At 56.0% G+C, this 27091-nt stretch overlaps 2 protein-coding genes across 4 annotated transcripts in view; one reads left to right on the forward strand and one right to left on the reverse strand.

Annotated features, from left to right (window-relative positions):
* Positions 1-15625, forward strand: part of LOC111154097 (otoferlin) — a 93948-nt gene extending 78323 nt beyond the window's left edge. For 2 of the 3 annotated variants that reach the window (XM_022513479.1, XM_022513480.1), the window contains 21 exons: positions 265-426; positions 617-736; positions 1229-1390; positions 1507-1669; positions 2225-2295; positions 3736-3765; positions 4180-4311; positions 6213-6279; positions 7175-7311; positions 7437-7571; positions 7938-8075; positions 8605-8732; positions 8851-9021; positions 9614-9774; positions 10458-10600; positions 10999-11087; positions 12490-12588; positions 12735-12976; positions 13092-13270; positions 13377-13477; positions 15445-15625. In XM_022513479.1, coding sequence (XP_022369187.1) covers positions 265-426; positions 617-736; positions 1229-1390; positions 1507-1669; positions 2225-2295; positions 3736-3765; positions 4180-4311; positions 6213-6279; positions 7175-7311; positions 7437-7571; positions 7938-8075; positions 8605-8732; positions 8851-9021; positions 9614-9774; positions 10458-10600; positions 10999-11087; positions 12490-12588; positions 12735-12976; positions 13092-13270; positions 13377-13477; positions 15445-15625 — 2811 coding nt within the window. Of the gene's footprint in view, positions 1-264; positions 427-616; positions 737-1228; positions 1391-1506; positions 1670-2164; positions 2296-3735; positions 3766-4179; positions 4312-6212; positions 6280-7174; positions 7312-7436; positions 7572-7937; positions 8076-8604; positions 8733-8850; positions 9022-9613; positions 9775-10457; positions 10601-10998; positions 11088-12489; positions 12589-12734; positions 12977-13091; positions 13271-13376; positions 13478-15444 lie in introns of all 3 variants that reach the window. The other variant, XM_022513478.1, reaches the window with a different exon arrangement.
* A 1394-nt stretch (positions 15626-17019) lies between these two features.
* Positions 17020-27091, reverse strand: part of LOC111154169 (dynein regulatory complex subunit 1) — a 39371-nt gene continuing 29299 nt past the window's right edge. The window contains exons 11-17 of the mRNA XM_022513598.1: positions 24021-24133; positions 22830-22919; positions 22218-22304; positions 20191-20375; positions 18952-19092; positions 18497-18599; positions 17020-17275 (exon numbers count right to left, since the gene is read on the reverse strand). Coding sequence (XP_022369306.1) covers positions 17219-17275; positions 18497-18599; positions 18952-19092; positions 20191-20375; positions 22218-22304; positions 22830-22919; positions 24021-24133 — 776 coding nt within the window. The 3' untranslated portion in view covers positions 17020-17218. The remainder of the gene's footprint in view (positions 17276-18496; positions 18600-18951; positions 19093-20190; positions 20376-22217; positions 22305-22829; positions 22920-24020; positions 24134-27091) is intronic.

Genomic DNA, 27091 nt, shown 5'->3' on the forward strand with positions numbered 1-27091 from the left:
AGCTACCCAGATACCCTGAGCACTCTGGACTCTGGAAGATCTCACAGCTAGCCCTGAGTCCTACACCTGCCATTCGCTGCCGGCACAGCCCTGAACAAGTCTGTGGCAGGCCCCAAGCCTCAATTGTCCCCAAATGCAAAATGGAGGGATCACACCTGCCCCTTAGCTCCAGGGGCTATGGTGAGGACTGAAGGAGACCTCAGGTGTGAACATGCACGGTGAACTCAAGGGCTGGGAGGCCACCTTGGTTATTCGTCATACCAGGGCAAAGCCGACTTCATGGGCCGGACCTTCGCCAAGCCCCTGGTGAAGATGGCGGAAGAGGGGTACTGCCCACCCCGCTTCCCACCACAGCTCGAGTACTACCAGATCTACCGCGGCAACGCCACGGCTGGAGACCTGCTGGCTGCCTTCGAGCTGCTGCAGGTGGGGCTACAGGTCCGGGGCCAGGGGTCAGAGGCTGCTCTCCTCCCCGTCCTGCTGGGAGGCCAGTTTGACCCCCAGCTGGGGTGTGGTTCTTGGGGGCCTGGGGCCTCGGCCTTCCCTGTCTCCCCATAGAACTTGACAACTAACCCATGGGAAAGGATTGCATGACACTCTGGCTCCCGTTCCCCAGATTGGGCCAGCGGGGAAGGCGGACCTGCCACCCATCAACGGCCCCATGGACATGGACCGCGGTCCCATCATGCCTGTGCCCGTGGGCATCCGGCCTGTGCTCAGCAAATACCGAATCGAGGTTCGTGAGGGCTCTGTGGGTGTCCTCCAGGCCCTGCCCCGGACAGGCCCTGCCTTTTTGGCTTCCTTGCCCCTTTCACTGTCTTCCCGTCAAGGCTCACGTGCACACATCACACTGGGGGTATCCAGAGGTCTTCGGCAACCTCAGGCCGCTCCTCGTTTTTCAGACAAGGAGACCGGGGACCTTGGAAGGGAAGTGACTCATCGGAAGTCACACCCAGAGCCAGCGGCCGAGCCAGGCGCCTTTCCCGTTCCACACTGAGCCACATTGCGTCATTCCAGGACCTTCCCCTGCCCTCCTGTCTGTGCCCCCATGCCCACCCACACCCCAGAGCCCCTTTCGGATGCCGGCCTCTCATCAGCTCTCCTGGCCCTGCTCCTCCTGACTTGCTGCCCCCTCCTCCACACCCCCCAGCCTAGCTTGTCCTCAGGTGGCCCAGCCCACCCTCCACCGGCCCCACTGACCACGGGACTCCCCTATCCACCCACCCAGGTGCTCTTCTGGGGCCTGCGAGACCTGAAGCGGGTGAACCTGGCCCAGGTGGACCGGCCACGGGTAGACATCGAGTGTGCAGGGAAGGGGGTGCAGTCGTCCCTGATCCACAATTACAAGAAGAACCCCAACTTCAACACCCTCGTCAAGTGGTTTGAAGTGGTGGGTGCAGGCCCCAGGGCAGAGCCAGGCCGAGCAGGGTGTGGCCAGTGTGGCTGGGAGCAGCCGCTCCAGGCCCCCCGCTAAGCCCGGGCTGCCCTTGCTCAACCCCGCCCCAGGACCTCCCAGAGAACGAGCTGCTGCACCCGCCCCTGAACATCCGGGTGGTGGACTGCCGGGCCTTCGGCCGCTATACCCTGGTGGGCTCCCACGCCGTCAGCTCTCTCCGGCGCTTCATCTTCAGACCCCCAGACCGCTCAGCCCCCAGCTGGAACACCACGGGTACGGCCACGTCCCGGGGCCCAGGCCTGGCTCCACTCAGCCCTGGGGAAGAGCTCCTGCTTACTGTCTAGGCTATGCCAGATATCCCCGAGTGGGTGGTGGGTGCGGGGGTGCGGCCCCCTCTGGGGGCCAGGCTACCTTTGGCTGCCCATCACTCGAGAGCTAGAGAGGGCCAGAGCCAGACACGCTCTTCAAGGGCCTAAGGGCAGGTGGCTTCCTCTGCTGGTTTATGGATGAGACCCCAGCCTCCCTTCCAGCCTCCCTCCCGGCCCCGCCTCCACTGTTTCCCCCCACAGCAGCTCACCCTTCTCTCTGGCTCACGTTCTCCCTCTCCTTAGGCCTGTCTTTTCTCTCTCAACTGCCCTGTCCCTCCCTCTAGCCTCAGAATGCTCCAGAATCGGCTTCAGACCTCTGGGTCTTCCAGTCGCCTCTGACTCTCCCTGTCATCCCTGTTCCTCCTTGTCTGTCTGCCTGTCTGGCCATCTCTCTGTCCAGCCAGGCTCCTCCGGGACGGCCGTGTGCTGTGCAATGGGGGCCCCTCCTCTCACCCCACAGGGGAGGTCGTGGTGAACATGGAGCCAGAGGCATCCATCAAGAAGCTGGAGACCATGGTGAAGCTGGACGCGGTAAGGCGCACGGGGTCAGTCCCACGCTAGCGGGGCCCGGGTGACGCTTCTCAGGAGCAGGGGGGCCTCCTTTGGTGCACAGCCATGGCACTCGTGGTCGAGGGCTGACCTTGGCTACGTGTGCAAGCCGTCCATCCTCGCTCCGTCCTGGAAAGCAAGACCGTTCACTCCACGTGGGCCACAGTGTGCGTGAGCGTGTGCATGTGACGGGCGCGGGGTGTGCGTGGATGAGAGACAGAGAGACAGTAACCATCTGAGGGAATAGCCTGGGATTGTTTTTCTCCAACAAACACCCCCATAGACAGTAGGTTCTTTGCATGAACACCAGTGTCCCTTCCAGAGCTCCCTGGCTTTTCATCCTGGCCATTCACAAACCACCCTCCCTAGGCCCGAGCTGGGCAAGGATTTCCAGGTGAAAGCTCCTTATTCCTCTCAGTTAGGGGGACTGGGGCCATTTGTCTGCCAGAGAGAACCCTGTCATCTGGGGTTTCGATGCAGAGAGGGTGTCTTCAGGGGCAGGTGGGAAGGAGGCCCTGAGAGGCCAGATGTGGGCTTCCTCCTGACACATCCTCTCCACTCCATTCTTGACCTCAAGTCCTTCACACAGCCCGGGGCACCTTCTAGCTTCTGAGGTCTGAGCTTGGTCTGAATGACCTACCCTGGGCCCATAAGTCCTGGACACCAGAGGGTCCCAGGCAGCTGGCTGAGTTAGCAGTGGGCACGGTTCTCAGGGGAGGGGGGCACTGCCCGGAAAGCTCTCTGCTCCAGGGCTGAAGATCCCGTGCCCTCTCAGCATCCATCCTCCAAAACTCCTCCCTCAGGAATCCTTCTGGGGCCGGGAGAGAGCCCCCTCATTTCAGATCATCAGTGACATAGAGACCAGCATGAACCTGAGCTTCCCCATCACTACCCAGGCCCTGGGCTCTGGTGTGGTGTTGTCACAACTGTGCGGTTGTACGCGCATCTGCTGCATTTGTAAGGCTCTTGCCCTGGTGAGTGGGGGAGTAGAGCTGGAGTTGACCTTGTCTAGCCAACATGACCAAACTCCCACTGCATACGGGTCAGCCTCCCTGTCCAAACCCAAATGCCCATAGGAGACATCTGGGGAGTCACAACCATGCAGGTGCCCCATCCCCACCTTTGGACTCAGCAGAGACCTGGCACGGATGGTTTGTGTGAGGTCTCTGTGAGCCCAACACGCAGCCAGGGCAGAGGACCAGCACCCTCAAAGGTTTGGGTTGAAATGTTTGTGAAGCAGACCTTTCGCAGGCTCAACAGACAGCGTGCCCTTTTCAGGGCTGAGCCCACAGAGCACAGGGGCTCACACAGTGAGCCCCCTCTCAGCTCTCATCCTTCTCCTCTCTCCTGATGGGGCACCTGCCTGTCACTCAGGCCCCTGATGGCTAATTCTGTCCCCATCTCCTTGGTTCCCTTCTGCAGACTTCGGATGCTGTCATCAAGGTGGATGTGGTGAGTGTGGGGCCATCTGGGGGCTCTGAGGAGATAGAACCCTACAGTGGCATAGGGCATCAGGCCAAGGGGCCCCACATCTGGGACTGAGCCACTCCCCAGCCCCTGGATGCTTGGGGCCAGCACACCCCTCCACAGAGGCAGAGGGAGAGAACTATTCAGGCAGGAAAACCTCCGAGTGCCAGGAGTGCCTTGGCCAGTGGCTAGAATTGGGAAGTCATGATCCTGTCTGGGCCCTGGCATCCTCCTCCAAGCCCAGCCCCTTTGACAGTGGTGGCCCCCAGGAGCCTCACGGAGTCTAGGGCTTCCCAGAAGTAAATAGAAGGGATGGGGGACCCTTGGATGATCTGGGACTCAGAGAATGGCCAGCGAACAGGGCTGTAGGCAGGACTCTGGACACAGCCAAACTTCCAGGCTGACGAGGAGAAGGAGAAGAAGAAAAAGAAGAAAAAGGGCAGCTCAGAAGAGCCAGAGGAGGAGGAGCCGGATGAGAGCATGCTGGACTGGTGGTCCAAGTACTTTGCCTCCATTGATACCATGAAGGAGGTAAGTCCTCGGGCCTGGGCTGGGGAGCCAAGGAAGAACAGGGCTACGGGAGCTGACCCCAAGTCCACATCATCCCCTCCTAGCCAGCTTCTTACCCATCCCCCACCAGAGCCAGTTCTCACACTGCATTAACCTGAGCTTGGAACAGACTTGTCTCACATCCTTGACGTACTAGCTCAGGACCCGCCTTTTCCAAGATGGCGGTCGGCCTACCTTCCCTGGCTAGGTTTTCCCTTGTCTTCACTCATTTATACCACAAACATCTCCTCAGTATATATGATGAGTCAGACACCATCCTAGGTAGTGTGGGAGCCAAAGCCCATACCTGGCCTAAGGAGCCCTCATGGACATGTTGGCTGATACAGTACAGGGTGATGACAAAGGCAGATCAGTGCCTGGGGGAGTCAGAGGACCTTCACGGGGAAGAGGAGAAACATGTTCTCAGAGGCCAAAAGGGAACAATGATTTGCATCCGTTGGGACTTGCATCCGTTCATACTGCTTTGCTCTCCACATCTCTGTCCCTGTGGCTGTGGAATGTTCTTTCCCCACTGTGTGCACACAGCTTCCACCTGCCAAGGCTGATTGCACGGTCCAGAAAGTGCAGCTCTCCTCTTCCTCCTTTGTCTCTCTCCACCCCGCCTACCCAGCTCAGGGCACTCCCTGACTCCCAGCCAGCCAGGAGGGACGTGTGCCTGTGGTGCGCTTCCTTGGTAGGACCTGAGCTGATCCAGCCACCCTCTCTCCCCAGGCCGTTTCTGTGACCCAGGCTGTGTGTGGGGTTGACTGTCCACTGTTAGGTTAGTCGGCTAAGCTGCTGTATGCAGCGAGTTAGATTGGTGTGAAGAAGACAGAAGCTTCTTTCTTTCTCCCATAATATCTCCGAGAGTGGCATTAGGCTGGTAGGGGGACATAACGGCAGCAAGTGTAAAGCCCCTGCATCTGTGGGTTAGAGATGCTCACCCTCGGGTCCTAATACCAGAGCACAGGAAGAGGTAAAGAGAAGAAGAGGAAGCACACTCCTTTCCTCTTAAGGGCCCAACCGGGAGTTTGCACATATCCCTTCCATTCACGTTGTCTGGAATCTAGTCCCTGTAGCCATACTTAGCTGCAAGGGAGGCTGGGAAATGTAATCCCTGACTACATGCCTGTGTGTCCAGAAAAACTTCTAAACGGCAGGAGGGCAGTACCACTAGGGGTCACCTAGTGGTACCTTCTCCCGCCATCACCTGCTGGATTCAAGCGGGCCAGGCTGGAGCTCCACGGGGCTGTGTGTGGTCTCCTTGTCTCTACTCCTGTAATATGCACAGGCTGCCACCAGGGGGCGCCTTGGTCGAACACTCGTGATTTCGTTTTCCAGCAGGTGGGGTGGACTGTGGGAAGGCACATAAAACACATTTTCTGATTCAGTTATACTTTTCTACATTAAAAAAATAATAACACTAAGAATCAGCATTAAAGGGCATTTTATTTTTAGATGATACACGATGCAAAGAATCATAAACTCCTGACTATAGTCCTATTGTACACATCATAAACTTTTTTTAACCCACTTACACAGAGCATGTGATGAGCTTGAAACCCAGTGGGACACTGTTCCTGTTTCTCGTTTTTTAAGATGTTATTTATTTATTTGAGAAAGAGATCACAAGCCAGGAGGGGGCAGGGCAGAGGGAGAAGCAGGCTCCCAGTGGGCGGGGAGCAGGGAATCAGACACGGGGCTCAATCCCAGGACCCCGAGATCCTGACCTGAGTTGAAGACAGATGCCTAACTGACTGAGCCACTCAGGTACACCAAACACTTTTCTGTTTCTAAGTATTTAAGACTGGTCTGAGACCACAGTGTGGGATCAAAAGACCCCTCCCCAGGGAGCCCACCTTCCCTCCTCTTTCTTTTGGTAGCAACTTCGACAGCAAGAGGCCTCAGGCATTGACTTGGAGGAGAAGGAGGAGGTAGACAACACTGAGGGTAAGCCTGGGACGGTGGGTCTCTCCCTCCCATCCTGTTCCCCCACGGGCCGGCTCCCCCGCCCGCCACACCGGTGGCTTCTCTTTCCCCTCCCAGAGGCCCACACAGCTGCAGCAGCCACAAGCCACCAGCCTGGGCACCAGGAGCAGGCGTAGGCCCTCATCTAGGGTGGCCTGTGCTCGAACCCGTTCGGCAGCCACCGTGCTGAACAGACACTTAGAGCCACAGGACATCAGAGCTGGAAGGGAGCTCAGAGCTCCAGCATTTTCCAGACCTTTCCATGGAACTCTGTTAATGGGTATTCCAGAGGGAAAACAGCATTCTTTGGTTAAATGGATTAAACAGGTCTTTCGGCACAGGACTTCCCAGTGCCTTTAATATACAGATATTATAGTAAGTCTCTAAGAGGAAGATACAATATAAAATATTTCCCCAGCTTACCTGACCATCATGTACCCTTTCTTCTAAAACATTCCAACAACATCTACAGCTGGTGTTCCCCTGCATGAAGTTTGGGAAATGCTGATAGAGATCCGTCCTCTTAATGTGACAAACAGGTAGCTTGGGGCCAGAGAAGAGAGTGAGCCGGCCCCTTGCTGTGCTACTCAGGCCTCCTGACCCAAGACCCATGCTCCTTCCCTGCTGTCCTCTGCCAGCGGACCTGACAGCAGTCTGTACAAGGTCCCAGCATGGCTTTCTGGGTGTCCTGCACCCATGTGAGGCAGGTATGCCGGGAGGCATTGTCTGCGGTTTACAGATGAGTACACAGAGCCCCGAGAAGTCAAATAAATCAGCAAAGTAAATTAGCAGCGGGTCTGGGTCTCTCACCCAGAACCTCCCGCTCCGTCAATTCTGCCCCAAACTGACCAGGGCCTCCTTTTCTGGTTCTGGCCAGGCCTGAAGGGGCCGATGAAGGGCAAGGAGAAGGCAAAGGCAGTAAAGGAAGAGAAGAAAAAGAGAACCCAGAGCCCCGGCGCCGGCCAGGGCTCTGAGGTCCCTGAGAAGAAGAAACCCAAGATTGATGAGCTCAAGGTGAGGCTTGGGGAGCAGACCCAGGAAGGGGCGTGGGGTCCTGCCTGGGGCAGGACGTGGCAGATGGGGCAAGCCAGAGGCCACGTGGTCACGCCTTGTCCCACCGGCGGCCCGGCCCGGCTCAGGTGTACCCCAAGGAACTGGAGTCCGAGTTTGATAACTTTGAGGACTGGCTGCATACTTTCAACCTGTTGCGGGGCAAGACAGGAGACGACGAGGATGGTTCCACTGAGGAGGAGCGCATCGTGGGCCGGTTCAAGGTCAGGCGAAGGACATGTGCCCAGGCCCTGAACCCTGAGCCGACCCCCTCCCTGGCCAGCTCTTATCCGCTCCCCAAACCCCGAGCCCAGGGCTGACCATCAGGTGGAACTCTCAGCTACACTGACTGGCAAAGTATGAAAGTATTTCTATGCTGATTAAAAAAAAAAAAAAAAAAAAAAGGCATCTGCCCCCTAGCCCCCCACCCTCAACATTGCCCTGGGCGCTCCCTCCAGAACCCCGAACTTCCGTCTGATCCAGCAGCTAAAGGGTTAAGGCCCAGAGCAGTAGGGTGCAGACTCTACTGCAGTTTTGAATGCCACCCTGTGCCTGTGGGAACTGCACCCTGACGCCTTGCCTTGCCCCAGGGCTCCCTGTGCGTGTACAAAGTGCCACTCCCGGAGGACGCGTCCCGGGAGGCCGGCTACGACCCCACCTACGGCATGTTCCAGGGCATCCCCAGCAATGACCCCATCAATGTGCTGGTCCGAGTCTATGTGGTCAGGGTAAGACTCCCCTCAGATTCTCTCCCCATTGTCTCCCAAGTCCCTCTTCCCAGGGGGAACTTGAGCAGCTGCTAAGTGACCACCCCAGCTGGGAGACACCAGGAAGGTCATCTGGTCTAGTTGCCACCTTTTCCTTTTTTGGGATTTTATTTATTTATTTGAGAGAGAGAGAGAGAGAGAATGAGTGGGGGAGGGGGCAGAGGGAGAGGGAGAAGCTGAATCCCCGATGAGCAGAGAGCAGGACACGGGGCTCCATCCCTGGACCTGGGATCATGACCTGAGCCAAGGGGAGATGCTTAACAGACTGAGCCATCCAGGCGCCCTTAGTTCCCACCTTTTATGGAGGAGGAAGCCAAGACCTGAGACAGGCAGTGACTCGCCCAGGATCTCACGGCAAGGCTCCTGTCTCTGGTCCAGTGCTCCCACCCTTTGCCATCATGGGACTATCAAGGAAGGGGTGAGAGCACTGGAAGATGAGCAGGGTATGTGGGGAGGCTGTATGAGCAGGAGCACCCCTCCCCCATCCCAGGCCACGGACCTGCACCCCGCAGATATCAATGGCAAAGCTGACCCCTACATCGCCATCCGGCTGGGCAAGACAGACATCCGGGACAAGGAGAACTATATCTCCAAGCAGCTCAACCCTGTCTTTGGAAAGTAAGGCTCCTTGTGTCCCACGTGCACCCCCCAACCTTACCCCAGCTTCCCCAGCCCCAGCCCCACCCACCCTACCCCACCCCTGACCTTCAGCTCTTCCAACCCCCCACCCTGCCAGGTCCTTCGACATCGAGGCCTCCTTCCCCATGGAATCCATGCTGACGGTGGCCGTGTACGATTGGGATCTGGTAGGCACCGACGACCTCATTGGGGAAACCAAGATCGACCTGGAGAACCGCTTCTACAGCAAGCACCGCGCCACCTGCGGCATCGCCCAGACCTACTCCATGTGCGTGGGGCGGGTCTGGGCACATGTGCTGGCCTTGACCCCGAAGACAAGATCAGAGATTGTGATTTGGGAAGGTGGCTCTAGAATGGTTTCTGTCCCGGGCCAGGGCGGCTTCCCTACAGGCTCTGGGCAGACCACAGATTCTAAGACAAGGGGAGAGCCAGAGGAGTCCAGGACAGAGGAGGCAGGGCAAGGAGAGAACCCCGGGCTGGGAGGAGAGGAGGCACTGCCCCACAGAGTCCACTGGGGACTGGCCAGTCTCGGCCACTGACAGGCTGCATGACTCTGTTCATATCCTTCAGCTCTCTGGTTATCAGGGTCCTCGTGGGAGTCTTCAAAGTACCAGAGGAGAGGGCACAGTTGGCGAATGGGTTGGGCTGCACTGGGGGAGGCTGAAAGCCCATCCTTGGGACACCATGGAGCCTGGGGTCAGAGACATCAGCCTCCAGCAGCCCTGGTGTCTCAGGTGGGGCCCACTTGCTGACAAGGGGCAGCAGCCACCTTAAAAGAACTGGCTGGAGACCGTTACCACCTGGGGATGGGCCCAGCCACACCCTGAGCCCCCACGAAGCCCGTGTGTCCCCTCCCACAGACATGGTTACAATATCTGGCGGGACCCCATGAAGCCCAGCCAGATCCTGACCCGCCTCTGCAAGGAGGGCAAAGTGGACGGCCCCCACTTTGGGCCCCCCGGGAGAGTGAAGGTGTCCAACCGTGTCTTCACTGGGCCCTCCGAGATCGAGGACGAGAATGGTAACGGGGCTCTGGGCACAGCCACGTGTGGAGGGAGGGCAGTCAGAGGCCAAGAGGAACCCATACTTCCCTGTGGCAGAACCTTGAAGCCTAGACTGGGGTCTCCTTAGACCCTCTGCCTATCAGCCTAGAGTCCCACTCCTGTCTGCCCAGCCTCTGCCTTCCCATCCTACATAGCACCTGCCCACTTGCCTTCCCTCTCCCTCTCAGAATTCTTGGCAGGTAGGAAGGTTCTCTCCATTCTGCAGCTGAGGACACTAAAACCCAAAGTGTTACAGTGATTTGCCCAAGGTCACATGGCTCTTCAGAAGCAGAGTGAGGTGTGGGCTCAGATCTGACTCCGAGCCCCTCCTTTGCCCATGCGGCACCTCCCAGAGAATAGGGAGCCATGTGTGCTGAAGAAGTGGATTCCTGCCCTTCCCACCCTCACAGCCCAGGAGGAGTCTCTGGTCAGCTTTCCCAGCCAGAGCAAACCCCAGAACACAGGACTCCCTAGGCCTTAAGGGGCAGCTGAGACCTTGGGCAAGCCAGTTCTTCCCCTGTGCCTCAGTTTCCCCAACAGTAAAAAGGAGATAAGATGGCCAGGTGATGGTTCTGGGGCCTCTCTGTGCCCCTGAGTCTAGCCCAGTGCAGGTCTCTTGTTCTGCTGAGGCCGTGTGCAGCCGACCCACCCGCACCCACAGGTCAGAGGAAGCCCACAGAGGAGCACGTGGCGCTGTGTGCCCTGAGGCACTGGGAGGACATCCCCCGTGTGGGCTGCCGCCTGGTGCCTGAACACGTGGAGACTCGGCCACTGCTCAACCCTGACAAGCCAGGCATCGAGCAGGTGACCCTCACGGGCCAAGATCTGAGGTTCTTTGGTATCTAGGATCGGGGAGTCCCAACCGGAGTCTGTAGAATCCTCATACTGGTCGCCACATCCCCAAAAATCTGGCAGGCACTTCCCCACCACGGCCCCTCACAGTGACTCCAGGGCTGGGAGTGTTTGCTTTGAGCGAGAGTCACGTGGGCTCCGGGGCAGCCCTGGACTGCCTCCCCTAGAAGCTGGGATTGGCTATTGGTGATGTGGTAGGAATTCCGGCATCTCAGGATGAAAATGGAGGAACTGGGTCCTGAGGGAACACAGATTGCGGGGTGGGGTGGGGGGTGGCAGAGGAGAGAGCTGGCCTTCCTGGGCAGGGGGTAGCCCGTGGGGAGATCAGCCACGCCCCCCCTCCTCCGCAGGGCCGCCTGGAGCTGTGGGTGGACATGTTCCCCATGGACATGCCGGCCCCCGGGACACCTCTGGACATCTCCCCCCGGAAGCCCAAGAAGTGAGCTTCTGCAGCCCAGCACCTACTTCCTTCCCATCCTCACCCCTCTCCACCCCTCCACAGCCTTCCCTTCTGTAGGGGCCCCAGGCTCAGATCACCCACATCATCTTAGTCAGTGGTGCTTCCCCTGTAGCCTGATGGGGGAGGGGGAACAGAGCAACCCCTGGAGCCCTCAGTGGGGCTGGCCCTGGGTGGGCCCTCTTGGCCAAGGCAGAGCCACTCCCCTGGGTGCAGTCCCAGAGTCTGAGAGGCGATGCACCCTCGATGGCACCCTCCAGTGGATTGCCATCCTCACAGAGGCCACCACCCTCGAGCCTGCTCCGTGTATTGTCCCCACTCCAGGCTGTCACTAAGCTCTCCCAGGTTTTATTTAAAACCCCCGCTGAGGAGATATGCAGGAGGGAGGCCAAACTGCCTGCCTCTCCCACTTGACCCTGGCCAGGTCACGTTGCCTGCCTGGTCCTCAGTTTTGCCATCTGTAAAATGGCAGGATGGAGTTGCTGCCGGTTCTGACATCTCGGTGCCTGGAACCAGGGCTGACTGCAGGGGGTGGGGAAGTAGCACAGGCCCCGCACTCGGAGGGGCCCCATGCTTATTTCAAGATGGCGATATTTAAATTCTTAATTTTTTAAAAGGGGCCCCACATTTCCATTTTGCACTGGGTCCTGCCAGTTATAGAGCAAATTCTGCCAGGAATAGCCTCCAGGTGTGAGGTCACCAGGATGCTATTCCCAGGCCGGCCACTAGGGGACATGGCACCCCGCTGTGTCACCCGGGACTTATAGTCAAGGTATGACGTAACTCCAGGGAGAGCCACACTCCAAGTGACATGGAGGGGGTGACTCAACCTCTCTCCTAATGGCTGAAATGTAACCACCAATTTGCAATAACAATTATACTTCAAGGGGAAAAAATCCTCTTTGGGGACAAGGACATGAAGGAAACCAGATTGCATGGGTGTCCACTGCCAGCTGCTGGGCTTCAATATGCACTTGTGTTAGAACTGGATGTCTTCTGGCCTCTGGAGACCGGGATCATGCTCAAGAGCCCAGCAGTGGCCCCTGCCCCTCCTGGCCCTGGGCCAGCCTCCATCCAGGAGTGTGCGTCAAAGTGCTCTCGGCCCAGCGGGCCAGCCAGACAGGCTTCCCCTAAGAGGTCTCTTCACAGCAGCCATGCTGGCTGGTGACCCTCTCTCCGTCATCCAGGGCCCCACCATCCCCCTGTCCTCTCCACTCCCCCTCCTCACCCCCTTCCCTGAATCAGCTCTCTCCACCCCAACCTGGCCCAGACCCATGCTCACCCCGAGTCCCCAGAACTCCCCTCGGTTACCTGCCCCATCTACATCCAAGACCCTGGGGCAGCCGGCAGCCCCGGACTGCAAGCCAGCCTCTCCCCTGCCCAGGTACGAGCTCCGGGTCATCGTGTGGAACACAGACGAGGTGGTCCTGGAGGACGACGACTTCTTCACTGGGGAGAAGTCCAGTGACATTTTTGTGCGGGGGTGGGTGAGAGGGTCCCTGGCTGGGGCGGCAGAGGTGGGTTGGGAGGCACGCTGGGCTGGGTGAGCCCATCTTCCTGGGAGGCAGGAGAAGAGGGAGGGGGCTCCCTGCGGGCGGCCACAGGTCTGAAGCCGATGACACCGGGCAGGTGGCTGAAGGGCCAGCAGGAGGACAAGCAGGACACGGATGTCCACTATCATTCCCTCACTGGCGAGGGCAACTTCAACTGGCGCTACCTGTTCCCCTTCGACTACCTGGCTGCTGAGGAAAAGATCATCATCTCCAAGAAGGAGTCCATGTTCTCCTGGGATGAGACAGAGTACAAGATCCCCGCAAGGCTCACCCTGCAGATCTGGGACGCCGACCACTTCTCCGCGGATGACTTCCTGGGTGCAGGGCTGGGGAACGGAGCGGGTGGGGAGGAGGAGGCTGAGGTAGGGGGAACCCACCCTGGGGAGGGTCAACCCAACCCGGCCCATCAGAGCTGACTCTGAGGCTGCCGTAGGGGCCATCGAGCTGGACCTGAACCGGTTTCCCCGGGGTGCGAAGACGGCCAAGCAGTGCACCATGGAGATGGCCACGGGGGACGTGGACGTGCCCCTGGTTTCCATCTTCAAGCAGAAGCGTGTCAAAGGCTGGTGGCCCCTCCTGGCCCGCAATGAGAATGACGAGTTCGAGCTCACGGTGAGGACCACTGCGGCTTGGGCAGAGGGCAGGGCTGGGCCTGGCTAGGGTGCTGAGGGCCCAGCACCCCTCCTGGGCACTGGGATCCTTCTGTTCCTTTCTGCAGGGCAAGGTGGAGGCAGAGTTGCATCTGCTGACAGCCGAGGAGGCAGAGAAGAATCCTGTGGGCCTGGCCCGCAATGAACCTGACCCCCTAGAGAAACCCAAGTGAGTGCACTGCCTGCTTCCTAACCCCCAACGCTGGTCCTTGGGGCCACAGGAATAGGAAGGAGGTGCTGGAACCTTGTCTTCTTGCTCCCGCTAAGCAAGCACCTCTGTGCTCTCTATCCCTCTCTGGGCTCCCCTTTCTGCTTCCCTGCCCCCCCACAATCCACCTCTCCCTCTGAACCAAAGCACAGGCTACCTTTGCAGGAAAGCGGCACCTCTCCCAGAGAAGGCCCCATTTCTCAGAGTAAAATGCTCTTCCTAGTTTTTGCCAGAAGCTAGCAGCTGCAGCGGTGGGGTGTGGGGTCCCCAGCGGCCCTGATGGCGGGGAGGCGCCCAGAAGTGCCCACACTCAGCTCAGCCCCACCCCCCCCAGCGAGGCCGGGCCACAGCCTGAGCCTTCGCCCCCCTGTGCCCTTGCTCCGTGCTCCCTCTGCCCTCTTGTGGCTCCAGCCGGCCAGACCTGCGCTTCAGGATTCTTGAACCCTCGCGCCGCCGTCCTGGGGCGCACACACCGCGGGCTGGGCCTCCAACTGCTGCAGCTCGCGCTGCTGCTCCCCTCCTCGCCCTCTTCCTCTACCTGGTGCCAGGTTGCTTGGCTGAGAAGGCCCTGGGGCCTGAGCCTGACGTCCTGTCCTGCTGGCTCTGGTACTCCTAGCTTCTTTGTCTGTGGAGTCCGGGCTGCCGAGCTCGGCAGTGCGTGACACACGTACACACACACACACGCACATGCACACGCACACACATGCACACGCACACACATGCACACACACACACAGCGCAACTTCCAAGCCGTCCCACGGTCCCACAGGCTCTCGGAACCAAAACAACTGCTGTCCATGAGTGCGTATTAGGCCAGAGAGGCCCAACAACTTGCCTAAGGTCACCGAGCAGATTAGAGCTAAGACCCAGCCCAGTTTTCAAAGGGCCAGCTCGGTGTTCTGGGCAGGACACCGCTTCCTGTTGTGGTGACAGCCAGCCAGCCTCTAACCCGTGCCACCGGCAGAAAGCAGTTGGCATGTGGATGGGGGACAGGGAAAGGTTTGGCCAGAATTAGCCAGCAAGGCCTCACTAGCTCCCACCAGCTCGGACCTCCCCACCCAGAGCCTAAGGGAACCGGCCGTGCTGCCCAGGAAGGCTCTCCATCCCGGCCCCTCAGCTTAGCCACCTAGCCCTACGTGTGCACTGTCTCTCCCTGCCCTTTGCCAGCCCCAGAGGCAGGGTCCGAGTTTAACCCCGCTGTGCAAGTAAGGAAACTGAGGCTCAGACAGGGGCCAGGAAACCAGGTGCCCTGCACCAGAGCCCCACTCTGCCCCGAAGGCTCTGGAGAGCATGGTCTGCGTCCTCAGGGGGTCACTGGGACAGGAGTTTGAAAAAGCCTATTCAGTACTTGAATATTCTATCTCACCTCCTATAAAACCTACTGCGTCGTAACACCGACTGCAGAAGGGAAAGTTTAGCCGGCCCTTTTGGCCGGGAGGCCCGGCGAGAGGTGGGGAAACGAGTGGTAGGCGTCCCACGGGGGCTCCTCAGAGCCCAGAGGCCCAGTGGGGACAGATGCTCATGTTCCCCAGAAAGGGGGTCAGGCTGACACACGCTGGTTTCCCAGAGACCATGCGGGGCAGCCCCAGAGCTCAGACAGGGAGCAGCCCCGGTGGCGGCCCTTCCCTACTGAGCGAGTGTCAGGGGTGGGGGGAGAAGGTTGACGGCTGGGACTGCCGGAAAGTCTCTCAGCCATGGGAGGGGCCCAGGTGCCAGGGGATCCCACAGAGAACCGCCCCCCCCCCCCACCGCCAGCATGTAAGCAGCAAAACTGGTACTTAGAAAGGGCGTGAACCCTGACTCCAGTCACTGCTTTCGGGACCAGGGCTGGGACAGGGCCTGTGGGGGTCCAGAAGCGCTGAGGGCACCGGGTGTCCCCGGGCAGACCCACTGCCTGACGACCTGTCCGCCCCCCCCCCCACCCCTAGCCGGCCTGACACCGCCTTCGTCTGGTTCCTCAACCCCCTCAAGTCCATCAAGTACCTCATCTGCACGCGCTACAAGTGGCTCATCATCAAGATAGTGCTGGCCCTGCTGGGGCTGCTCATGCTGGCGCTCTTCCTCTACAGCCTCCCCGGCTACATGGTCAAGAAGCTCCTCGGGGCGTGAAGCCCTCGGCCAGGCGGCCACTCCTGCCTGGCCACTCCTCTCCCGGGCCGAGCCTCTGCCCCTCCGCATCCTGGGGAGCCCAGTGTCCACCCCTGTGGCCTCAGGTCCCAGAAGCCTACTGCTGGGCTGGTGACCCTGCCCCTCTCATCATCCCACCTCCCCCCCAGGCCTGCTGCTTGCCCTGGGCCACCATCTGGTCCCCGCCTATGGGGTGGGAAGGAGTGGGGTCCCATCCCTCCTTGGCCGAAGCACCCTTGGCTCCCTATGGCCACCCCCGACCTTCCCCCAGGCCTTCCAGGGGAGGAATAAAGCTTTAATGGAATTGACTGAGAATTAGCCAGTGCCCCCAGCTATGAAAAGAATGAATAAGCAAAAAGCACCACCCTCCCTCCCCCACAGCATCCTGTGAGCGAGGCCACACCACCCCTCTCTGTTCTGCACTCGTGGGCCAGACCCTTCCCGCCAAGGGGGTGGAGGCGGCTCCTTCCGCCCTGTGGCCCTCCGGAGTGGCTCCTCCTGCTGCCCAGGGAGCTGCCGTGGTGGGTTCACGAGACACACCCTCCCTACATGTGGGTTTCAATCACTTCCCAGAGCTTCCTCTGTGTAGTCCAGTGCTCAGAAGCCTAGATGAGGCGCAGCGAGGGTGAACCCCGGTACCCCACCCCGTGCCCACCCGCCCTGCCCGGAGCTCGTGGAGGCCAGGCTAGGAGGTGGTGCTTGCAGTGAGAGCTGGATTTCTGTTGGCTATTGTTCCTTTCTTGAGTGGTGGTTTGTCTCTTAATAAAAGGAATTAAACACTGAGCTGACCAGCACTGGGCCAAGCTGGGGGACCAGAACCGGGGCACAGGGTCGGTGAGCCCTCTGACGCTGGCAGACTCAGCACCAGCTGGACCCCTCCGCCTCTTCCTCTCTGGATAGTCTCATGGCCCAGGGTTCAAGGGCTGAAGGCACTGGGCCACCTTCCCAGGCTGCCCACGGGAAGAGCCTCACACTATACCAGGTAGAACCAGGGACCCCAAAAGCTCACCAAAAGGGTCCTGCAGGCCCAAGGACAATGTGAAGGCTGAAGAGTCTACAGGAGCCCAGGGCACGTGGGAGGCTCAGTTGCTTAAGCCTCCAACTCAGCTCAGGTCCCATCTCAGGGCCATGAGTTCAAGTCCTGCATCAAGCGCCACACTGGGCGTGGAGCCTACTTAAAAAAAATAAAAAAGACCCCACAAAAGCCCCCGAAGTTCCAGCCTCCAGTCAGAAACACCAACTGCCCCCAGATGCGAGAAGGGGGTCCCATGCCCTTGGCCTAGGCCCAGTCCCACAGTGACCGGCCTGTTCTGGCCCAGTCTGAGGTGGCCTAGTATGTCACTGGACCTGAGCTCCTCAAAGAGATTCAGCCACAACTTTTTAAAGACTTTAATGGTGACGGCAGGATACGGGTACCGGCTCGTGTTGCCTTAGTTCTCCGGACCCTGTCCCAGCAGCTCCGGAGACTCAGAGTGGTCCCAGGCAGGTCCCTGGGGGGAACGTGCCAGCAGCGGCTCTGGGCCCGGCCCCGGCCCCAGCATACAGCCTGACACGGCAGCCTTCGGAGGCCCAGCTCTATTTCATGGGGACCCGGAGCACCTGAGTTGGTGGAACTTGCAGTTCAGAGTTTATCTGGAAACGAAAGCGGAAAGGTCATTACACTTCTCCCAGGGCCCTCCTCCTTCGCACCCATGGGCTCTCCTCAGCCTCCAAGTGTCTGCAAGCATTTCCTCCCCAAGCGCTTCTGAACGCCCGCGAAAGCCGCCAGGCTGCCTTCCTTCAGAGGAGAAGTCCTGAGGCTTCTGGCCTGGCTTCTGCTCCCGCCAGCTAACAACCTTTGGTAACCTTCTGAGCCTCCTGCTCTGAGTCACTCTCAACTCCTCCGTCCGCCCCTCACCTGTGCAACCCACTCCCGGTCTAGCCCTGCCCTTCCCTGCTCCTCCCCGCCCTCCTGGGGCAGCAGCACGGACGAAAGCGTGGACCACACAGCCCTCTGAGGTCTGTCACCGGCCGAGAAGCCATCACGACACCAAGGCTTGCCACAGCCTCCGTTCAGGTGTGGCCTGGGGCCTGAAACCATGGCAGGGCCACACTCCCAGTTCCCGGGCTTGTGGCTGTGGCCTCAGTCACCTCAGTCACCTCTCCCACACACAGCTAGTGACAGAGGACCTGCCCTCAGCCCAGTGTGTCAAGACTTGTCCTGGCCAGCACCAGTGGCAGAGCCAGCCACTGTGTGACGAACGGACTCTACACTTTGAAGCAGAGACGGTGAGATTCCTTCTCCCGCTGGCCACGGGGAAGTTGTCCCAACCGTCACCGGCGTGATCAAGAGTGGGGACCAGGGAATATCTGTCCCAGCTGGAGCATCTTCTAGCCACGTCATATCCCAGGCCCGACAACCTGGGCCGGCAGGGTGGGAAGGGCCCAGGGCTCTGGGCATGTCACAGAGTCTCCTGATTTTGATTCTCCTTTTTGGGAGAATCACTTGTGCCCTATCGACTTCACAGAGGGGGTACGAGAAAGGGGAAATTTCATAAGGTAGGGCCCTGTGGCCTGTGACACTATGGTGGGCTTTGGCCCTATCTCTGAGAACGGTCCAGCAAGCAGCTGGCACCAAAGACCGTGGCATCAGAGGGGCCCTGTTATAGCCCAGACGACCTGGAGGAGACTTGGGGCAATGTCCTCTCCATTGGCCGATAATTCTGTCCCAACCTGAGGCATGACTGTTCATATTTTATGTCACATCTCAATGCTCCCTTGCTCTGGTGAGGGAAGAAACTCATCTCCTAAGAGGAGTCCCACAGCCTCCCTCAGCCTCCTGCCTGCCCTCCTCGGAGGGTCCCTGCCACCCACCTTGGAATCTAGATACTGTTGCAGCAGCATCTGGAGCTCGGTGTTCTGCTGCTCCAGGGAACGGTTCTCTAGCAGCAGCTTGGCCCTCTGGGTCAGGACGAGGCTTTGGGTGGAAAAATAGGTTAGAGGCTCATTGACTCCTCTTCCATCCTCTGCCAAGGAGGGGTCGGGATCTCTGGGTTTCTGTTGTGGTTAGAGGTGGAAAAGGAGCCCAGAAGCCTCACCCACCCACCTCCCTGCCCTGAACGGACCAGGCGGGCAGGAACAGAATGGGACCCCGGGGCCGGGGGGCCAGCCACCCAACACCACAGTCCCCTTTGGCAGGAGGTTTCCCTCCAAAGGCAGCTTTTTCTCTCCAAGCCAGGGACGTGGCAAATGTGGCCCTGGCAAGCGGGATCCTTCCCCAGCAACTGCCTGGCCTCCTCCTCCTCCTGCGCAATGACATGCGCACTCACTGGTATTTCTCCAGGGCTGTGTACAGGGCGTCCCAGAGGCTCTGCGTGGCATCAGGGATAACCGTGGTCAGGGCCTCCCAGTACTCCGAGTCCTTCGAGTTATCTCGCACATACTTCATCTTCACTGGTGCCTGAGAGCCCCTGAAGGTCGAGAGTGACAGTGGCCTCATCTTCACCTGGCACCCCTGGGCCCCCACGTGGTGCCAGCCTCGGCGCCCACCCCTCACACTCTCACTTTCCCACCGCCCACCTACCCACTCGCCTACACCAGCCTATCGGTTTATGGCAGATTCCCAGAAAAGGCATGTGACTATCATCAACATTCCCGATTCCTGGTGCCACTGTCCCCTTTGTGACAGCATCACTGGAGTTCTATCCACCCCCTTCTCTCAGCCAGTTTACCTCACTGGCATTCCATCCTGTCCATTTTTTTCACTAACGCATCTCAAACCCCCCTCAAAATTCGGCTTCCCCTCGAGGATAGCCTTGGTCCAGGATATCATCACCTCTGCCGGGACAAGCCCTCAGTTGCTCTCCTGTAGCCAACATCACCTCCCTCCCTGCCACCAAAGGGTTCTTTCAATGCAAGCCTAGGGATGCCTGGCTGGTTCAGTGGGTTAAGCGTCCGCCTTCGGCTCAAGTCATGATCCCAGACTCCTTGCTTCTCCTTCTGCCTGCCATTCTCCCTGTTTGTGCTCAATCTCTCTCTCTCTCTCTCTCTGACAAATAAAATCTTAAAAAAAAAAAGGCCTACCCATGGCTGCCCCACTCCTCAAGACCATGGTCTGGCTCCAGTCCCATCAGTTCAAGATCTGGCCTGGCTCCCCACCCACCGGCCACACTTCCCAGGGAACACCCTGACAGCAGCCACACCTCTCCGTCATGATTCTCGAACACACCTTTCCCCACACTGTGACACCCTGAAATGCCCTTTCCCCCACTTTATCCACCTCAGAAAACCCAGTCTAGGTATCTAAAGCCCTCACGGACACGCCAGATGGGGTTGCCACTGCTTCCTCTGAGCAGCGTGACACCTGTTGCACTCTGGCCATTGTTCTGATGACAAGGTGCGACCTACACACAGCAGACCCCGTGACTGACCGCTGAATGAATGATGCCTGAGGAAATGCAAATCACTTGTGCCCACGGATTCCTCCAGCCCTCCCCCATCATCTTTTCCTTCCTGCCCAGGTTCCAGCCTGCTCTCCTGGGCCTCAGGAAAACCCTCCAGCACCGTACTTGGGTTTCTTCAGACCCATGACAAAGGCCTCCAGGATCTTGAGGACATCATTGGGGTGGATGAGACTGGGAGAAGGGGGAGCCTCCTTCTCTTCCGGCTCCCCTTCCACGAGGCTTTCCTCCTTCTGTTCCTCGAGGTCTACCTGCTCTCCTGGCTCCTGTCCCGACATCAGGCTTGTTTGTTCCTATGGGGGCGACAGATGCCAGGGGTTGAGCTGGAGAAACACGCAAGGGTGACTGTGGACTGGGGGTGCAGAGCAAGCATGAGTGTCTGAAGACAGAAAAAGGAGAAAAGTTTACAGTAGGTTACAGAAAAGATGCAAAGGGACACATTTACAGGAAGGAAGAAACAGTGAGTGGCAAGAGAGGACGAGAAGGGGGATGGGATCAGGGAGAGGCACACAGGGGCTTCAAAACAGCGATAACCTCCTATTTCTAAATCGGGACTCATAGGTATTCATTTTACTGATATTCATAAAGCTGACACCACATATATATATTTATCTTTTTGAATCAAAAATCACAAACTACCTTTTAATTTTTTAATTTAAAAAAGTCTTCCTCCTACTCGTAGTTCATTCTCGTGGTTCATTCCGTTCACCACCCGCAGGCAAACCAACCTCATCAATGTCTTACCCTCCTTCCAGAGAAATCCTCTGTCTATACAAGCAATGCCTTCCCTCCTGTTTTCACACAAATAATAATCTGCGGCAGACCCAGTTCTGCACTTGGCATTTTTCACATACCCATAAACCTTAGAGATATTTTCACATAAAAAAACTGTGTAAAGAACTTCCTTGATTTTTTGTTTTGTTTTGTTTTGTTCCTGGTGCATAGCATTCTGCTGTCTCGATGCACCACTGATGAGGAAGTCAATCCCTTCGTGATGGAATTGTAGGTTGTTTGCAATCTTTTCCCATTTCGAGTGGTGCTGAAACCCATGAGCTACAACAAGCACGTGCTTTCGTCGTATTGAGACAGAGCTGCAGAGCAAAATCCTAGAGGAAGAACTGCTGGGGACAGTGTTTGTGGTGTTGTCATCCACACTGCACACTGCCCTCCACGGAGGCTACGACAACCGGCTCATTAGCAGTGACAGGAGCATGTCTGGTTCCCACGCCCGGGCCGTCACTAGATCCTATCAAACTCGCAGAGTTTTGCCTACGTGACCGGTGCAGATGGAATTTGGAAGAAATTTCATTTCACTTCTCTTATTATAAGAAGCCTGGTTGTCTTCTCATATGTTTAGAAGTTACTCATATTGCCTCTTATAGGAGATTTTTGTTCATATCCTTCGTCCATTTCATTGAGTTGTTGGTCATTTTATTGGTTTATTTGAGTTCTTTGTTTATCAAAGAAATAGGCCCTTAACTGTGGTAGGAGTTAAAAACATTCCCCCCCCCCACCCCAGCTGTCATCTTTATCTTAATTTTGCTTTTAGTGATTTTTGCCCCGCAGGGTTGTGTTTGTTTTGTTTTGTTTTGTTTCACGTAGTCAAATACATCCTATTTTTCCCCCTTTATGGCTTCTGGGTTTTGTTCCTGCCAATTCTTCTTAAAAGCATATCAGGATACTCACCCTGGAGCCAGAAGTACGAACCATATTTTTAATTCAAGTTTTTAATTTTTAAGTTAAAACTTTATAATATATTTTAACATGGTGGCTTCTTTAGAATAGTGCATTACAATCAAGATGAGTATTACAGATGGGCCCTGCTTTGCAGGAAAGTGGTAAGGATCAAATATTCAGAACTTGATGGGCACCGGGCTCCCAGGGGCTGAAGCCTGGCTTTGAGGAAGGGCCCAGGAAAAGATACCTTGGGCCTTAGTGTGAGAACAGACTCCCATCCCCTGTCATTCTTTCCCTTGCAAACAGAAAAAGTAATGATACCGGAAACACTACATTAATTATCTCTGACATAAAACCCGCGCTGTTTCTCTGGAAGGATTGATTATACAAAGGCAGCAATGCCCTCTGGGGGCTTCCAGAATTTCAAACGTTCTCTCTTTTATTGCACTTCACGTTACCTGACCGGAGGGTGAATGATAAACTCGGTATTTGAGGAAGAAGTTCACCAGTTTATATAAGTCGTCCTCGCTTTCAATTCCGAGGGCCTGGGGAGAAACAGGAGCATTACTCAAACACCATAGCAAGAAGTCCACCGGCTGGGAGAGTTAACAGACACTCAGCTCCTAAGAGCTGGAGGTTTGGCTTGTCCCCCGAGCCCCCCAGCACCTGCCACGGCCCAGAGTGAGGCCACTCGACACCAGGGAAGCTCAATGAGATCACATCTGAGCAGAGAAACAACGCGCAGAGTCACGAACAGCTCTGTACAGGCCTGGTGGGTATGAGAACGCTAGAGGAGGCTGGACACATCTCCGAGTTCAGGGGTGTAGGGGAGAACCTACAGTCTGAGAGCCAGGCCGTGAGAGAGAAGCTGGTAGAGGAAGGGTCAGGGCTGAGAGAATCCGTGGCCAATTTGTGGCATGGAGAACGAGGAAAGGGAAGGAGGCGACAGAGAGCCCAGAGAAGCCCAGAGACCCATATCTCTTCCCAGGGCCACGGCAATGTAGGAAAAAAAGAGGAGGCCGGCTTAGAACGAGGCCCCCACCCCATCGACTCCGCCCAGCGGGACCCACCGAGAAGATGGCGTCCAGCCTTAGCAGATAGCATTCGTTCTTCTCCAGGGGAAGGAGAAGGCTCAGCAGCTTGCTCTCTATGAGGAAACCCTGAGAAGGAAGAAGACATCTCCAGTCAGAGACGGGTTTCCGAAATGAGTGCCGGGTCTGCAGCCTACCTCTGTGTAATTGTCAGCGATGACTCCACAGAGCAGGGCCCCGGGGATGAGCCCTTCCTGGACACAAGGCCAGTTCTCATCATGGCTTTAGTTCCTCCCACCTCAGAAGGGTACAGGCTCACCTCACCCCCAGCCCCTGGGCAAACTTCTAAGTCCCCCACAGCAGCCCATACCTGATCCAGTCACAGATCCTCACCCGCCCAAAGTCGCTTCACTCAGAGGCTGGCCCTCCAGTATCCGGAGACCAGGGCAGCAGGCTTTGAGTGGGGGGGTGGGGGGGGGACATGACGGCGGGGGTGGGTGGGGACACTGGGCGCCCGCCCCCACTCAGAGCTGGGAAGGCCTGGGGGAGGGCTGCGGGGGGAGGTGGCCACTGGCAGGAAGCCGGTGAGAGAGAGCAGCACCTGCCCCATTGCCTCTCCCCGCAGGAGCCACCCTCAGGGGCAAAAGCCAGCTCTTGGCCAAAGAGAAGTGTCCCTAGGGGACGGGAGGCTGCCAGTCCTGGCTATAGCTCTTGGACTCATCTCAGAAATACGGGCTTGTGCACCAGTCATATTGCTGGAACACCTCAACTCCCAGCTGAGCCAGCTCCAGCACCCTTGACACAAAATCCCATGGGTCTGGCTAACATGCCGCAGAGATATCTGGAGCCGAACACACCCCGAGAAATCACAGACTGAGCTCCCAGAGTGAAGCCACGTCAGCTGTGGCCACGCTACTCGGCGGGTGGGCTCACTGAGGTGAGACAGGCACCCCTTCTCTTGCAGAATCAGCTTTTTTTTTTTTTTTAATTAGCAGGAGCCCATGGGCCAACTTGGCCCACACCTTGCTGACCCACAAAGGGAGGACCCCTTTGCCAGCTGGGGGCAGCTCTGAGGCGGGGCCTGTCTGTGAATGGCCCCAGCTCTGCTGCTCAATGCTTGTGGCCTCGTGCATCCAAGCCGCGTCCGGCCCGGCCAGCCTGGGCAGCAGCAGCACACCAGACACAGGGGCCGGGGGTCCTTCCAGCGCAGCCCCACGTGGCCGGCCTCACCGACTCATCACACAGGAGCATCAGGATCTTTCTGGTAGTTCTTGGGGAAATCTGCTTTGGCAGGTCGAGGTAAGACTCTGCTTCCGAGGCAGCCTTCTCTGTCCCCTCCTCTTCTGCAGACGGGGCAGAGAGAAGAGAGAAGGGAGAGAAAAGGGAGATCCTTGCTTGATTTTGTTGACTTTGAGCAACAAATAGCTTTCCTTGAGAAAATTTACCCATTAAAAAACCTCTTTAAGGTCCTATGGAGTCTCATTAGCCAAAGAAAGCCTAGTGTGGCAAAAACAGGGAGGCTGGGGGTTGGTTGAATATGAGACTAGCAGGAGAATTCTGCCATCCTACAATGCTTTGCTGTTCTAAATTTCATCTCTATGCCAACATCATACTCAAAATCCCGCCATGACCAGGAAGTGGAAGGGAGAGTTCGAACCTGTTTATTCTCACATTAGAGAACAATCTAGCACATCTGCTAGGTGGTTTCTGAACCGGCCACAGATCAGAAGCTGCCAACGAAACCACGGTCCGGGGAACAGCCTCACTTCTTAGCAAGAACTGGTAGCTAATAGCAAGAGCCAAACATTTTCTTAATTAAAATTAGAAATTTAAAAATGTTTTATACTGTATAACCCTCATCTGGAAGTAGTCCTTAAAAATTGTCCTACCAGGGGGCGCCTGGGTGGCTCAGTGGGTTAAGCCGCTGCCTTCGGCTCAGGTCATGGTCTCAGGGTCCTGGGATCGAGTCCCGCATCGGGCTCTCTGCTCAGCAGGGAGCCTGCTTCCCTCCCTCTCTCTCTGCCTGCCTCTCTGTCTACTTGTGATCTCTCTCTGTCAAAGAAATGAAATCTAAAAAAAAAAAAAAAAAAAAAAATTGTCCTACCAGGTTTTACCAGTTGTTCGAAAGATAAAAGGAGACAATATAAATGATATCTTGAAAAGTATAAGACACATCTTGCAGGTGGAAGTGCAAAATGGTCCCGTCGGTATGGAGCAAGATCCAGCCGAATTACAGAGGCCTTTACCCTTTGATCCAGCAGTCCTACCTTTAAGGATTTATCCCAAAAATTCACCGGGAAAAATATGCAGACACAAACACACACAGCTATTTATTGCAGCAATGTTTATAAGAGCAAAAACAAACAGACCAAAACCTGGAAATATTCCAAGTGGCCACCAACAGACCGTATCTGAGTAAGTTATAGTGTGGCCACACAAAGAAATACCAAACAAAAACGCAAGAAAAACGTGCCCTCTTACTACCATATACTGACCTCCCGGATACTTCATAAGTGAAAAAAGCAAGATGGAGAAAAACATATGCTTTTCATTAAGAAAGCAGGTCTGTATAAATAAAAACAAATATATACACACGTTTGTTTGTAAAAGCAATGGAAAAATAAACCATACATTTTTAGATAGTTACCTACAGGAAAAAGATAAAAATAGAGTGGGGAGGGTAAGACTACATTTCCTCCAGTATACCTTGTTTTGTACATTTGACTTCGGAAGGATGGAACTATTTTACATAACCATAAAAACAAAATTAAATTGTAAAAAGCAATCCCTAACAATCAAAACAAAACAAAAAGACCTAAGTATGTATTCAGTTGGTGACATAACCAAATAGAAACAATTCTTAGTGGCTTTAAAAGGCACCAGTCGGGGGACCTGGGTGGTTTGGTCGGTTAAGGGTCTGCCTTTGGCTCAGGTCATGATCCCAGGATCCTGGGATCCAACCCCGTGTCAGTCTCCCTGCTCCGCAGATAAGTCTGCTTCTCCCTCTCCCTTTGCTCCTCCCCTCTGCTCGTGCTCTCTCTCGATCACTCTCTCTCTCTCAAATAAATAAATAAAATCTTTAAAAAAAATAAAATAAAAATAAAATAAGACACCAGTGGGGGTGGGTGGTGGTTGTGTGACTCGATTAAGCATCTGACTCTTGGTTTTGGACATGTTCTCAGGGTTGTGAGATGGAGCCCAGTGTCCAGCTCCTCGCTCAGTACAGGTTCTGCTTTGTCCCTCTCCCTCTGCCCCTCCCCCAGCTCTCTATCTCTCTCAAACAAAATCTTAAAAAATAATAATAATAAAATAAAATTTAAAATAAATAAAAGACCTCAATCTGTCTGTACATCCCTAGTGGAATGTGTCCTAAGAGTAAAAAGAACTTCAAAAAAGTTCAAACAATCTTTCATAATCATTTTGTTAGTGCCAAGTAGATACTTCATTCTGCAACTGTTCTGTGGTTGTGGGAAAAACAACAAATAATTATTTTGGAGTCACTGTGCACCAAGATTTTCAAGTTAGGAGAAATGAGATATACCTTGATAAGGTTAAGTAAAAATTCTGGCATCCCGATGATGAGGAAGTGTTGGAAGGAACACATGATTTATTTTATGGTGAAAATCTAATTCTACACCCTATGCTCATCCATTAGGAAGCCCTAAAAATTGATCTATCCCAACTAATGTGCACTCCAGCTCCCAGACTATGGCTTCAAAATACCATTCCCTTTAAAAGAACCATGCCGCCTTGACCTTGAGAAATGGCTGATTACAAACTTGAAGCAGGAATGTTATAATGTGAGACTGGAAATTGGGTCTTTCTGGAAAGCCTGGAAGCTATCGATGACTACTGAGGCTGTGTCAAAAGGACCCAGAAGCCAACAAGAAGAGACCCCCACTGGCCGGATGGGACAACGTGAGCACCAGTAAGAATAAGGGCAGTAAATGAAACACATCAAATTTGTTTAAATCCAATGTGTCCATAATGATATGTTTTTATTAATTAATTTATATATTTGAGAGAGAGTGTGTGGTGGGGAGGGATGGGGGAAGGAAGAGAGAGAAACTCAAGCAGACTCCAAGCTGAGCACAGAGTCCCACGTGGGGCTGGATCTCACAAACCGAGGTCACCACCTGAACAGAAACCAAGAATCGGACACTTAACCAACGGCACCACCCAGGTGGCCAATGATATTTATTTTATAAAACGTTACCAGCCACCTTTGGAAAATGCTAAAGACCCAGCCATTTACTTTGAAAACTAGTAAAGAGAGAAAGAACAGCAACTGTTTTTCCTGT

The sequence above is a fragment of the Enhydra lutris genome, unplaced genomic scaffold (genome assembly GCF_002288905.1).
Source record: "Enhydra lutris kenyoni isolate GAN:26980312 unplaced genomic scaffold, ASM228890v2 scaffoldscaffold35, whole genome shotgun sequence".
Lineage (NCBI taxonomy): Eukaryota > Metazoa > Chordata > Mammalia > Carnivora > Mustelidae > Enhydra > Enhydra lutris.